This window comes from Raphanus sativus, chromosome 8 (assembly GCF_000801105.2).
Source record: "Raphanus sativus cultivar WK10039 chromosome 8, ASM80110v3, whole genome shotgun sequence".
Lineage (NCBI taxonomy): Eukaryota > Viridiplantae > Streptophyta > Magnoliopsida > Brassicales > Brassicaceae > Raphanus > Raphanus sativus.
The window spans coordinates 8,158,120-8,172,938 of NC_079518.1; the positions used below are offsets into that span (position 1 = coordinate 8,158,120).

Below are 14,819 nucleotides of genomic sequence, written 5' to 3' on the forward strand. Positions count from 1 at the left end.
AGCTAAAGTCTAGTTCAAAACATGGGGAAGAAAAAGCTCAACACATGAGTGTTTTGATGATGAGACAAGAGTAGTTGATATATGGTATCTTGTATAAATGTTTTTCAATTGGTGTTCAAGTTTTTATCGAATCTTTTTTTTATGTCATAACAGTTATGGAGCTGTACTGGATGAGAAATTAACCAGTCGGAATAAAAGAAACGAAAAATAATACAATTTGGAGATTTTCACATAGAGCAGTCTGATGGGTGTTTCGGATCGAGCGGAGCATCCAAATGCATGTTCCAGTGACATAGATTTTTAAATTACAAATTATTTCGAGATTTACGTTAATCATCCCAATTTTCTCTTTGAGCCACCGGGAACTTTAAGATATATTCTTTTCATTTTTTCTATTGTTTTTCTACGATATTTTTTACACAAAAAACCATTGGAGATTTTTGTACTTGGTGATTTGTTACTTGTTAGGGAGATCGCTCTCGTCGTAGAGAAGATTATCATGAACCCTCTTTTTTCCAATTGCATCGGATGATGTATTATCAGAATTAATGCTTGTGTTTTCTTGTGTCATAGCTGAATAATCATCTTGTTAGGTTTAGGGCTTTAAGGATCATTGATCAATGAGATAGACACAAATAAGGTTGTAATTATTTGAATATCTATCTATTGCTGATCTTACTGCTTGTGCTAAATTAGTCATTTAACATCTGAATATAGGTTTACTTTATTCATCAAAAGTGTTTTAGCTTCCTAGAAAAAGCATAGATAGAAAATTTGTCCTTACCAACGAAAGTTGATGTTAAAGAAAATCGTGGAGCAATTGAATCCGACATTAATGTTTGTCATCAATGTCTAATCAGAAATGAAAATTTAGGTATTATAATTGCTTGATAAATTGGTAAACATCGAGACATTGAGTTTATCTAATCTTGTTGTTCAAGTTCTAGATTAGCTCGTATTGTCTTTTCTGAATAGTTGTTTGGCTCATGATCCTAAGTATCCCATGAATCACCCTGAACCTGACTCTTTCATAATCTGAAACCAAACCAACTTGTTACTTGCATGCTACGTTTTTTCAATCTTTAAAACCCATTCATTGTTACTCGGTGTAATAAATTTAAAATGTTATGTTACGGTTGATGAAGCGTAGAATTTACATCAATAGATCATTAACTTCTGTGACCCAATAATGCTCATGAACTAGCAGGTTGATAAAGAGAGAAGAAGTAGACAAAATACATGTGTATATGGGCATATGATTATCTTCCACGTGATGTTGTGCCAACTACCCACATTAAAAAGCGATCGAGAATTTGACTACCCTTACAAGTAATATTTATAATTTACCATCAAATGATTGACGAAAGAAATCGTAAAACCAAGTTGTTACCGTCACATGCACTATATAAACCAAGGCGACGACAAGTGTTTTTTCATCAACCTAAACAAACAAATAAAAAACAGTCGAGGCTTTGTAACGAGAGAGAGAAATGGCGACGTCAGGAACATACGTGACGGAGGTTCCGTTAAAAGGGACGGTGGAGAAACATTACAAGAGGTGGAGGAGCGAGAACCATGCCTTCCCGGAAGCCATCGGCCACCACATCCAAAATGTCACCATTCACGACGGCGAATGGGACTCTCACGGGGCCATCAAGACTTGGAACTACACATGCGGTACTTATACTTTTTTAAAAAAGAATTATGTCTATATATATTCCACCACTTTATACACACTATCGATTTGAATAAATTATAGCCCTTATTATTATCTATTGTTATAAAAAATAAAAAAAATACTTGTCCCAGTATACCACAAGTAGCCCGAGAATACATGAATATCCTACATTTTGCGTTTGTGTTAATATATGTATTAATAACTTTAAAATTCCTATAAATCAAGACATAATTAGAAATATATATATGTGTAATGCAAACATGCATGCATGCTTTTGCCTCTTGTATTTGTGTTTACTATTAATAAAAAGTAAAAACTAATTTCTTAAGATGCTAAATGTAACGCATTCATTCAAAAAGAAAAGAAAAAACACAGATTGAACACAAAAACCAAATGTGAGCAAAAATCCTATATGTACCTCAGTCATGAGTCATGACATGAATTTAACCATATCAGGATTGGCTGGTGCAGGTAGCAACGTATCAGCGTGAACTTTGATCTCTCTTATAGTCTAGTTTGCTTGAATATTCGTGCCCTGACAACATATTAATACTTAAAATTAGTAATTTTGTATGAGTATGAGTCATGACTAGTCGAATGTTCCATATATATAATGCATCATTTCACCTTTATATATACATATCTATGAATATGACCGGTCGAAATTTAAAGAACACATGTGTTTATGTAAAAAGATGGGAAGCCAGAGGAATTCAAAGAAAGGAGAGAGATAGACGATGAGAAGAAAACGGTGACGTTTAGAGGACTTGAAGGTCACGTGATGGAACAGCTCAAGGTGTATGACGTCATCTTGGAGTTTATTCCCAAGTCCGAGGATGGCTGTGCCTGCAAAGTTACTATGATATGGGAGAAGCGCAACGATGAGTTCCCCGAACCAAGCAACTACATGAAATTTGCCAAGAGCATGGTTGCTGACATGGACGACCATGTTCTCAAAGCTTAATTGTCATCATCATCACCAGCATCACCATCATCATCATAATCGCCATCCAAATTATCACCATCACAATCACCCTTTCCATGATCAATATCATCTCTATTACGAAATACTTATTAAGATGCTTTTCAATTCAATAAATGTGGTCTTGTGAAGTTTCATTTCTTTATAAGATCATGCTTTGATATGTTCTTGTGGTCATCGACCGGTTTGATATGTTATGTTTTGATATATTCCAGTGTTATTAAGTTTGTCAAAGGTTTGTGGCGAATTTTCTAAAAATCGTGCGTTTCCTGACCCCTAGTTTGATTCCGTTAAGAAGGAAACAAATGATCCCGACAGAGAAGTGTACGGGACTACCAATTCAAGCCTGTCGAAAGTGGTGGTGTGAAAAGAAAAAAAAAGTGCTTGGTGTACAGTTGCATTTCGCACCAGGGTTCGACTCGTATGTAAGGATTTGGTCCTCAATTAAGTGGAACAAAAATTAATATATTCAGTGTATTTTTAAAAACTATCAAAATACCTCCGAAAATGGTTTTGAAATGGTATAAGAAACCAAACCGAAGTAGAATAATCAATAAAAGGGAACTTTCCAAAAGAAAATCTATGAATCCGAACCAAAACCGCAATGATTCGAACAAAATCTAAACCAAAATTTGTAAATATCCGAATATAATTTAATTTCTAATTCTAAAAATCAAGGATTCAGATAGATTAACAGAATTCAAACGGATATATATGAATGCACATCTCCAGAAAAAAAAACTATATAACAGTTTTCTTAATACAACCTACAATAAATAATTTAATAAACTATTTCATTTTGCGCACAATGCAGATTACTACCTAGTATATCCTTATATGAGTAGCATGCAGTATGATAAGTCACAGTTGGAAATCTAATTAATGAATAATGAGTTTATATCTGTGAACATGGAAAGGAAGAGGTATGTTCAAGGAGAAGAGAGAGATAAACGATGATGGCTTAACATCGATTTTAAGAAGACTCGAGGGTCACGTGATGGAGCAGCTCAAGGTGTTTGATGTCATCTACCAATTTATCCCCCAAACTGAGGATACCAGCGCCTGCAAAATCACTATAATATGGGAGAAATGCAACGATGAGTTCCCTAAACCAAGTGGATCATGCATTTTATCGTTAGTTTTGTTTCAATTCATTATTCGTTTCAATTCGAAAAATTTGGATATCTATAAATTTTCGAAGTAAATTAAATATTCAAAATTAATATCCGTTAAAAACGAATCTGATTACAAATACATATAGATATATCTTTAAAATCAAATATAGAAGTTTAAATATATAATTTTATATAAATATTGTTTTAACATATAAGTTTATTAATTTTTATTTACAAAACTACTTATAAAAGTATTAAATTAAAGAAAGAAATATAAAATCTTTAGAAAAATGAAATTCTTCTAAAATCTTATTTTATATAAAAAAATAATTATTTTTAAAATCTATGAAACATATAGTTTCACGATTCTTTATTTATTTTTATATCATGCAAATGATTTTTTAAAACAAATTTGTATGTTTTTTACAAAATTAATTGTATTAAACAAAGTGGATGAGATAGTCATAAATATTAGTAAATAATATGTTTACTAAATATCCGTATTTTCCCAAATCAAATCAAATCTGAAAATTAAATATCTATAAAATATAAAGTAAATCTCAAATACTGTAAATTATGGTAGTATTATTCTATACACGTCCACCCTAGAACTAAGCACCTACATGAAGTTCAACAAGAGGTTGATCGCTGACATAGGCCACCACACAGCAAAGCTTAATTATTAGCACCATCATCATCTCCAATCACCGTCATCACAGTACTATCTCAAATTACTTATTAAGGTGTTCCCAATATAATAAATTAATAAATGGGGTCTTGTACGTGGAATTTCAGCTCTATGTAATTTATCTGCTTTTGTAAGATGCTTTGATATGCTGTTGTGGTCATCGTCGAGTTCGATGTCGATTCTTAAGAATAATGTATGTTGTCAAGGTAAAAAGGTTGCCACTGTAACTACCGTCGTCACCTGGTTTCAGTTTACATTGGGAGTATCTATCTATTTATATATAATTAGGTTCTCTCCCTCCTTAGACGTGACACGTAGGACAGACAGGCTGGAAACTCGCGTGTTATTTAGGCGACACGTGTCCCATTAATGAAACTCGGCGTTTCATTAAAGCGAAGTTCGGAATGGGCTTTCGTCATTCGACGTGTATTGGGCTTATAATTTATAAGCTGTATCCGGCCCGAATTGCTTAAGATTGCCCTCTAACCCTAATTCTGATGGAACGAAGAAACGAGCTTCATCTCTGTTCTTTGTGCGGCTACGACTCCGTGAAATCTTAGCTTCTCCTCGCCATCTGAAACGGTCCGAGTTATGGCTGTATCGAAGCGTCCTCTTCAATGCCCTTATTAACAGTAACTCCCCACTCCTCGCAAGATCTCTCATTCAATGAATATCCCATTACATCGATTGAGTGAGTCTACGACTATAAATATGTCAGTTTCATAACCTGCAAATCATCAGTTTGATCCTTTCAATTATTGCATTTCCAAACTTTCAAAGATAAAAATGGCTACCTCCGCTATATATCTTCTTTGCTGATTTGAAGACATAATCTGTCTGATTCTTAGTTATGTTCATGTTTTAGCTTTAGAAAGTTCAAAGCTTTGCTTGAAATTGAAAATGTTGGTTTTATGTTCTGTTCTTGGTGATGATGAACTTCTCTGCGTACCTTTTGTGTCTTCTTATCAGATAAGTCCTTTAACACCCTTATGAATCCAATTCAAGGGAATTTCGTTAAATTGACTATTTGTTAATAGCTGGTTACCGCTAAATTATTTATCTACCAGGATCATACGTATCTGTTTTTTTGCCTCTCAGATCTGTCCTCTATGCACATAGACTATTTATAGATAAAAGACTAAGTTTTGCAGTGTTTATAAATAACTGATTGTGACTGTTTTCCTTTTTTGCAGATGGATTTAACTTCTTATAATCAGAACGATGCTTGACGATGAGGTTCAAGAAGAAGAAGCTTCAGAGCCTTCTCTTTCTGGAAAGAGAAGGAAGAAAACTGAAAGACCAAGCTCTGCTCTTCCACCAAAATTGCTCATAGAGCAAAGATGATATGGGCATTCTTTGTCCTACAAGAAGATGATCGTGGGCAACACAATTGCTGTTTCTGTAAATTTGCAGGAACTGAAAGTAGCACTGTGTGTATTTTGGTTCCTTTTTGTATTTAATTCAGCTTGAGTTATATGTGTTTAATATTTTTTGTGCAAGTTGTTTTCTCTTCCCTGTTATTGTTGTATGATGTGATCATCTTTGATCAATAAGTTAGCACAACGTGGGTTCGAGACTTTTTGAAAGTGGTGTAATATGATTTGTTTGGAACTTTGAACAGTTGAGTACAATTTTTTTTTAACAAAGTTGAGTACATTTTTTTTTGTCAAAGTTGAGTACAATTTTTTTAATAGGTGAATGGAAAACTGACATGTCAGCGAATAATTTGAAGAATTTGTAATTCTTCGAATTATTTTGTTTAATTAACATCTAAACCAATTTTTAACACAATTTGTAAAAATATTACATAAATATTTATCAAATGGTACATTCTGAGCACAAAATATTTTGTCAGCTGGATACAAAATAACAATAATTTCTAAAATCATGAATAAAAGTTTAACACAATATTATAAAAATAGAAGTTTAACTTATTTCTTAAACAACTAAACCAAATATTTTAACACTGCACCAAATATATTTCATAAATATGTTTTTAACCATGATATATTTTCAACCAAAACTAATTGTCGATTTTAAAATCATACATTAAAATTTCAAGGCAGTTTTGACAATAGACAAAAATAAACTATGGTTATATTAATATATCTGATAATTTTATATTCAGTGGTACATTTTGAACATAAAATACTCTTCGTCAATTGAATATAAAATAAAAATAATTTTTAAAATGATGAATGAAATTTTAACACAATTTTATAAAAAGTTATAATTCAGGTCATATTAATATATATATATATATATATAATCTTTTCAACCTCATAGGAAGAAGATAAATTTGATAACAGATAGAATGTATATAGATATCATATTAACTTATCATTTTAAAAATTTAAATACATATTAAAATTAATTTGAAACAAATATAAAATGTTATTATCATTTTCTAAAAATTTACTTACATGTGAATAATTTAAAAGGAATACAAAATCATTTAACATTGTACATCACTACCCCAAAATACATTATGATTTATCTAAATAACGAAATTAATTAATTTAATTATTAATATATTTTTACTAAATTAAAACTTCAATTTAAATGATATAAATTCGATGAATAAAGTAGCTAAGTTTATATCAAACTATAATCTCTAATAAATAAAATAAAGAGTTTTTTACTAATAAGATATAGCTAATTTAAAAAAAATAAAATTAATTAACTATAATAAATTCAATGTCAAATGAAATTTTAAAATTAAACAGTATCATTTATTTTGAAATCCTAATTATTAATTCAGATAACATGATTTCTTTGATTTTTAAAATAATAACATATATGTATATATATAATTACAATTGGTATATGTTTCCTTTACCTACCTATGTTAAGTAATCTTTATTATAATAAATAACATATTTATGCATTGTATAATTTAAAGAAATAAGTATAAAAGAAAAAAGTGACGCCAAACTCAAAAAAGAATTAACATATAAAAAATTAATTCCTGTTTTATGTGTTTAACATAATCAAGTACATTTTTAAATCTATTTTAATTATTAACAAAGTAAACATAGAACAAATATTGAGAAAAAGTAATACAATAACAGTTTTATATCTTTTTAATGATGAAACATGTATATTATTCTTAAATAATAATATAAATAATAAAAATGCAATGAAAATAGAGAATTTTTTTTAATTGCAAATAAATTATGCATTATAATTATTTCATTAAAAATTAATGCAAGGTTTTTGTTTCTTTCTACACAAAAATTAATATTAGAAAAACAAACAATTTTAACAACGAAACAAAGCCGCAACAAGGCTAAAACATCTTTGCATATTGGCAAACAACAACTGTAGTAAAGGTAAGTATCTCAGTAACTATCTTTATGCTATAAATTTGTTATGCACATGAGAACATGAGGAATGCATGAAATTTATGAATCGTAGTAAACGACAAACCGAGTTGTCTGGAGCTGACAATTGATGGAGTAGATCAAACGTTCCTTATGCAATGTATCTATATTTAAAATAAGTATATGGAACCAAAATGATCTTATAATGCTATCAAGAAAATGTCACCTCATTAATCTGGAAAATTGATGCAATGCTTTTTTATTACTATAAACAAACAAACGATTTTTTGGAGTTGGTTTTACGGTGACTAACAAGTGCCTACACTCATCGACTGCTATTCGGTTTTCTCATTTTCCCGTTACAATGTTTTTATTTTGATTAGCTTCGCTTTACCTTCTTCGTTTTACATTCTTCGCATTCAATATAACATTCTACTTTTAATAAGAAAAGCAACTTCAAATAATCCCCACTTCCACTCCAATAACATGTAGAAAGACTATGATTTCAAGACAAAAAGTAATTACTCTTATAACTTACATCAAAAATACACACAATCCAATCCTTCCAAATCCAAAATATTACAAACAACAAATTACACATCGAATATGAGATCAATTTTTGTTAAAAGAAACAATATGAAGACCAGCTGAAGCCTATACATCATATCAATACCATAACTTTTTAATATAAAAAAACTATTGTAAACAAGCACCATTTTGTCTTATCACATATAATCTCTTCTTATTTAAAACTGTATAGAAGATAAAGATCATTAAACATCTCTTACAAATGAAAACCTAAAATATAAACCATAAAATCATACCAAAAATAATAATATAGATTACAAGTATATCCCGCCCGTAGGGCGGGTCGACCCTAGTTATTTATAATGCTTGGATTTCAGGTAAAAATGTGAAATCACTTTTTTTTTTTACAAAAAAAAAGTACCTTGTTAACTTACCCTTTAATTTTCCTGTCTTTAATTGATTTAAGGGTGCAAATAGTTGTTACTATAAGGTATTTAGTGTAGTGAAACCAAGATGAATGGATCAACTAATCTTTATTTCATCAGAGTTTATATAACAAAGGAAATTGTTTTTAGTGAATTTTTTTTCAGGGTACGTTTTTTGTTTTGTCACAAAACAGGAGGTTCCGTGTATCTACTTCTAGAAATTCTATCATGGACGATTAATCTGGAACCCGTTAACAGAAAGGATTTGAACTTCATACGTGCTTCTTCAGAATTCAAGCTTTTGATGGCCCATTTGTCAGATCAGTAAATCTGAATGGGCCCAATAGTGATCCATCTGAGTTTCTGGACAAGTCTAGCTCGGAAGTCACCTTTCACGCCGGAGCCATCATTAGCCGGTAAGCTTTCCACTACCACTCTTCTTCCTCCTACTAGTATGTTGATGAGTTCGTGTTGAATCTAGTTTTAGTTTCTGTTTTTGTCCTGCTTGTGACAGTTCAAGACATTGTCGATTATCTCTAAACCAAGCAAAACCAAGCTCTTGCGATTTGTTGCTTGATTTTCTTGATTCGTATGATTGTTTTTAACTTACTTGAAGGACCTATGAAGTGATTAAGATCGCCATGAATATTGTAGATTCTTGAGAAGTTAGCTTTCACTCTAAACTGAACTTAGCTAGTGTGTTTTTTGAAACGTTGACTTTCTAGACTGTTAGCTGTTTGAATCTCTCGTCTTTTTTTTTCTTGGAGGCAAAACTTTTTCTCAACAATGACGTTTTCTGGGCTGTCCGGTGTTTCACGAGGGTTATTGCAATCATCTGTTACTACACATTACATCAATCCTTTGCCTAAGTATCCTCTACGGATTCATAACCACGAAGTATGGAGTAAAGGAACTGAACTGCATCAGGAGAAATCTCTTGGTGCTGGCTGGAATTACATATTAGTTGCTGGAATGTCTTCGTCTTTGGTTAGAGATGGCAAACCTAAGAAGGATGATGAGAAAGATAAAAGTAGTATTGGTGTTGAGGAAGCTTCTTGGATAGATTTTTATTTGCCAGAAGGAGCAAAAGGTTATGCTAAACTTGCTCGTTTGGATAAACCCATTGGAACTTGGTTGCTTGCTTGGCCTTGTATGTGGTAAGTTTTTTTTTAACTCTCATTTGGATACTGTAGCTTAGAGTCTTGGACATTTCAGTTTTGGGATTTAATTCAATCAGGAGAAAAAAAGAAAACTGCGAGGTATAATAAATGATGAAGTGGAAATTTCATATAATATTTTTCTTTCCTTCGTATTTTATCAAAAAAGAAACATGGTATATAAATCTCCTTTTAAATTAATATTCCAATAGCTTGATACGAGTTTAAAAGCTTATAAGACTCTAAAAGTTCTGAAATAATAATTAAAATAAGTAAATTAAATTAAATTAAATATTTGATTTTTATACTTAAATATTTAATATACATTTTTATATCAAGCTTCAACGGTCAATAATTTGTTGTGAATAGCATGAGAAATAAATACCAAAAAGATAGAAACCCATAGAAAAACTTGATTGAGACAAAACATCTTGTATTATAGTTTTTATTAATGATGTGTATATTAACTTACAAACTGATCCGTATTTATAATTTCTTAAAAAACTAATTTTTTTTGATGTAATATATTTTCCTAACTCGAAATAAATTATTACTTTCCACATTTATTTTAGTTTTTGTTGATGTTATTCTTTTTTTTTTTGTTGCATGGTCATACTTTACATTACACCACCATATGCTAAGCTATAATTAGAAACCCAATAAAGAAACCATAATCCATTTCTCATTGTGGATGAGTGGATCTTGTTACTAGAGTTAAGTATATAGTTCACTGAATCTCCACCATTCTTGTACAGGTCAATTGCGTTGGCTGCTGATCCTGGAAGCCTTCCAAGTTTTGAAATGATGGCTTTATTCGGTTGCAAAGCACTACTTCTTAGAGGTGCTGGATGTACTATAAATGATCTGTTTGACCGGGACATTGATACAAAGGTCAGTTCGGTTTTGCGGTAACTGATCAGTGTGATATGTCAAACTTAGATCCCTTTACTTTTACTTATCAGGTTGAACGAACAAGACTAAGACCTATAGCCAGTGGTCTTTTGACACCATTTCAAGGGCTTCAGTTTCTTGGGCTACAGTTACTTTTAGGCTTAGGGATTCTTCTCCAGCTTAACAACTATAGGTTTGTTTGAATTATATGCAAGTGTTTGTTTAAATATACAAACACATGACTCACCAGTCACCGGATACAGTATAAAGTTCTGTCATGCCTTCCCTTTAGTTCTGTACCTAACATCTTTTCTCTCTATGTGAGTTCATTTCAATCTTTATATTCTGCAGCCGTGTATTAGGGGCTTTATCTTTGTTACTAGTCTTCTCCTACCCACTTATGAAGAGGTTTACATTTTGGGTAAACTGCTTCTCAAAGTTGAATAGTATATTTTCTACTTTTCTTTTTATCTTTTCTGATAGGTAGTGTTGTTATTGCAGCCTCAAGCATTTTTAGGTTTCACCATAAACTGGGGAGCACTATTAGGATGGGCTGCAGTTAAAGGAAGCTTAGAACCAGCTGTTGTACTCCCTCTTTATCTCTCAGGAGTCTGTTGGACCCTTGTTTATGATACTATTTATGCACATCAGGTCTCGTTCACTTTGATCCTAGTGTAGTTTTGAGTTATATGGAGTTTTTTCTTTTCTTTTGAAACTATGTGTCTACAGGACAAAGAAGATGATGTGAAGGTTGGTGTTAAGTCCACAGCTCTTAGATTCGGTGATAATACAAAGCTTTGGCTTACTGGATTTGGCACAGCATCCATGGGGTTGCTTGCACTTTCTGGATTGAGTGCAGATCTCGGTACTCAAATGAACCTTTTCAAGGCTTCTTTTTGTAATCTTTAATTTTTAATGTTCTTCTCGTTCTAATTTCTAAATGACTCTTAAGGGTGGCAATATTACGCATCACTGGTGGCTGCATCAGGACAGTTAGGATGGCAAATAGGGACAGCTGACTTCTCATCTTGTGCTGACTGCAATAGAAAGTATGTTAACAGTTTACGCTTCTTTCTTCTGTCTTGGGACACTTGACACTTTGTGGTTTTGATGTTCCTACAGATTTGTGTCGAACAAGTGGTTTGGTGCTATTATATTTGGTGGCGTTTTACTTGGAAGAACTTTTCAATAGATGCTGATGAACATCTTCTTGGAGTGAGTAAGAGTAACATATTCCTATATATTAAGAATGTAAGTAGGCTCTTGAGACGTTGCTACCAAGTACAAGCTCAAGGTCCTTCAGGATTGACAAACTCAAGGAGAAGCCATTGTGAGATAAGCTGAAACCTGACTTCTTCTCATTAGTTTCTAGTTCTGTTAATAGGAAACTTCTTGTTGTCATTCCTTTTGTTTACAAGGAGGTTTGTTGATACTCATCCAAATCTTTGGCAGTGTAGCCTTCTGCCCAGGCCAGAAGTTTTTTTGTTTTCTCGCAGTCATTAATTGAAATAATACGCGGTTTAATTGCTATATTTGCGGTTAAACTGCTAAACAGTTGATACAAATGAGAGACTGTAATGGTGATGTGATAACTGACTATAAAATGAAGAGATAAAAACAAAAAGAAATGTCAGAAGTGGGAATTGAACCCACGCCCTCTCACGAGGACCAGAACTTGAGTCTGGCGCCTTAGACCACTCGGCCACCCTGACTATTGCTTAGTAAGTAACTTACTCTATATGTAGACACTAATTAACAGTAATACTGTTATAGAGACGCAGACTAAACATCATCCTTGCCAATAATTGGACTAACGTCGGACTGAATAGAGAGGTAGTAAGATACTGTATTAAGTCTAAAACTACAACAATCCACCTGAATCAAATAAACATACTAAAAAGATGTAGTAACACACAGATTCTGACAACCATTTCAACAACACCCTTTTTTTTAACTAACAACGTATTACCATTTCGTAGAGAACCCTACTAATCTCTCTTCTTGTTCTTCAACGGGCCCAACGGGATCTTGCTCAACACCTTCTCGTCCAACACCGCGTATTGCTTCTTGATCTCTATCATTGCCTTCTCACCTAATGGATCCACTTTGTCTTCGTACTTGTCGTAGACAAGAGGCACCGTGAAGAGCAGCACAAGAGCTGTTGCAGAAGATAGAGAGAGTTAGTTCATCAGAGTTCAGTGAGATAACAACAGAGTTTAATAGATTAAGCATTTACCTATGTATGCCAATGTTAAGAAGTTGAACCATCCTCCTAAGATTGATAGAACCCACAAGCCAGCAATAGCCTGTTTCAATCCAATAGGTACATTTGTTTATAGAGATCACAAGTTCCAAACAGGCTCTAAGCAGCAGCAGCAGCAGATTTAGAACTTACAGAGATGAACTTCTTGAGATCCCTTCCAGATGCGATCTCACGAAGAGAAGAGAACCCACGGTTTATCTCTATCCTAAGCCCAGAGGCAAGCTGAAGAACAGGCTCCTCAGGGATATGAACTTCAGGAATCTTCGGTGGTGACCTGACAAAAAGAACCAACCGTTAACAACTAAAGAGCGAATCTTAATAAGCTGACACACAATATACAAAGCCTATCAACATACTTGTGAATAAACACGGTGGCATTAGACCAGAGAAACAGAACCGCAAGAACAACAATCATCACATGGCACACCAAAGTGAGAAGATGATACTCCATCAACTCAAACAGAACCCACGCAGCTGTCGCACCACCGAGAACACCACCAGACATCTTCTTGTTCTTCCACATGAATATATCAGCAGCTAATATATACAAAACACACAAGCGCTACAGATCAAGACACTATCAGATGAAAAACAAAACCAGATCGGAGCAAAAATAAAAACGTACGTTTTCCACCGCCGAGGACTTTGTGAACTGGCTTCTCCCTTCCGAACAAGCGGTAAACTTTCGATTTCATCGAAGACGGAGAAGACGGCTTCTTCTCCTTCTTCTTATCGTCATCGTCGTCTGAGGATGAAGAAGACGACGACGAATCGCCGCCGTGGTGGATCTTCTCCGATATCTTGTCCATCAACGATCCCCTCTCTGAAATCTCAACCGCTGGCTCCGAAGCGGTCAAGGGTTCTTCTTCGTGTTTGTGTTCCTCCGTCATCTTTTTCGCCGATTCGATTTCACGCAGATCTTTTGACTTTCCGATTTGATTTGAACGACGGACAGAACAGAGAGTGGCTTTGTCTTAAAATAGAAGAAAGTGTTTTTAAACTCAAATCTAGTCCGTTGATATAGTTGGTGAGATCGGAGCCGTTGGTTGGTTGGTTCGGTTCCGGAGCAACACGTTCGTTACTTAACTAGGGCAAAGGAAGCATGCATTGGGGACAAAAGAAATAAAGCCGAAAGAGATGGGATCAGAATCAAACATCTCAATAGGAAACCGACATGTGACGCCGTCAGAGTTAACGGCCACCGTCGTCCGGAGACGCTCACGTGGCGGATGCTTAAGCTAAGACGTTGAACGATGGGATCCTTGATTTCATGACACGTGGAGAAATGTTTAGCCATTCGAATATGAGTCACGTTATTTCTGTCTGCGGAATGATAAATATGATTATATAAATTTTTTTTTTTTGATCAATATATAATTTTTTTTTATATTATATAGTTTTGAGGTACTTCTCATATACTGTAATAAAATAGTATTTTTATGTATTCTGATCAAACAAATTTTAATATTTAAACAGGTAACTAGTACATGCCGTAAGAGGAGGCCCCAACAGAGCACAAATGATGGACTTCACCAATATTCAAGTCCAGTACCACTGTTTTCATACGGGCCAATTCTAAATGGTTATTGATGCCATAATACGCTTATAATAAACCAAAATCAGAACTAAACCGCAAATGTATACCGGAGTATGCTCAAATCGAATAACTTTTTAAATAGATTTACGGAGACTTGAGAAAAAGCAGACAAACTTACCTTGCACATGGGAAATGAAGTGAAAGAAGTAAAAACGCCATTTTTCTCGATCAT

At 33.3% G+C, this 14,819-nt stretch overlaps 3 protein-coding genes, 1 long non-coding RNA gene and 1 other non-coding gene across 5 annotated transcripts; 3 read left to right on the forward strand and 2 right to left on the reverse strand.

Moving 5' to 3' along the window:
* Window positions 1-1,423: 1,423 nt before the first annotated feature.
* On the forward strand, window positions 1,424-2,894 carry LOC108820952 (MLP-like protein 328). Its single transcript, XM_018593989.2, has 2 exons — window positions 1,424-1,677; window positions 2,374-2,894. The coding sequence occupies exons 1-2, from the start codon at window positions 1,491-1,493 to the stop codon at window positions 2,640-2,642; spliced, it is 456 nt and encodes a 151-aa protein (XP_018449491.1). The 5' UTR covers window positions 1,424-1,490; the 3' UTR covers window positions 2,643-2,894.
* Window positions 2,895-4,437: 1,543 nt separating this feature from the next.
* LOC108820694 (uncharacterized) lies at window positions 4,438-6,109 on the forward strand. The gene is made up of 2 exons (XR_001944340.2): window positions 4,438-5,154; window positions 5,657-6,109. It is a non-coding gene; the product is annotated as an uncharacterized LOC108820694 (long non-coding RNA).
* A 2,835-nt stretch (window positions 6,110-8,944) lies between these two features.
* On the forward strand, window positions 8,945-12,459 carry LOC108818712 (4-hydroxybenzoate polyprenyltransferase, mitochondrial-like). The gene is made up of 8 exons (XM_056993214.1): window positions 8,945-9,896; window positions 10,652-10,787; window positions 10,859-10,980; window positions 11,139-11,208; window positions 11,289-11,438; window positions 11,517-11,652; window positions 11,740-11,836; window positions 11,910-12,459. The coding sequence occupies exons 1-8, from the start codon at window positions 9,526-9,528 to the stop codon at window positions 11,977-11,979; spliced, it is 1,152 nt and encodes a 383-aa protein (XP_056849194.1). The 5' UTR covers window positions 8,945-9,525; the 3' UTR covers window positions 11,980-12,459.
* TRNAL-CAA (transfer RNA leucine (anticodon CAA)) lies at window positions 12,416-12,499 on the reverse strand. The gene has a single exon. It is a non-coding gene; the product is annotated as a tRNA-Leu (tRNA).
* A 164-nt stretch (window positions 12,500-12,663) lies between these two features.
* LOC108818713 (reticulon-like protein B1) lies at window positions 12,664-14,137 on the reverse strand. Its single transcript, XM_018591638.2, has 5 exons — window positions 13,676-14,137; window positions 13,407-13,587; window positions 13,183-13,324; window positions 13,024-13,093; window positions 12,664-12,945 (listed from the first exon to the last, which is right to left on the reverse strand). The coding sequence occupies exons 1-5, from the start codon at window positions 13,938-13,940 to the stop codon at window positions 12,776-12,778; spliced, it is 828 nt and encodes a 275-aa protein (XP_018447140.1). The 5' UTR covers window positions 13,941-14,137; the 3' UTR covers window positions 12,664-12,775.
* Window positions 14,138-14,819: the final 682 nt, after the last annotated feature.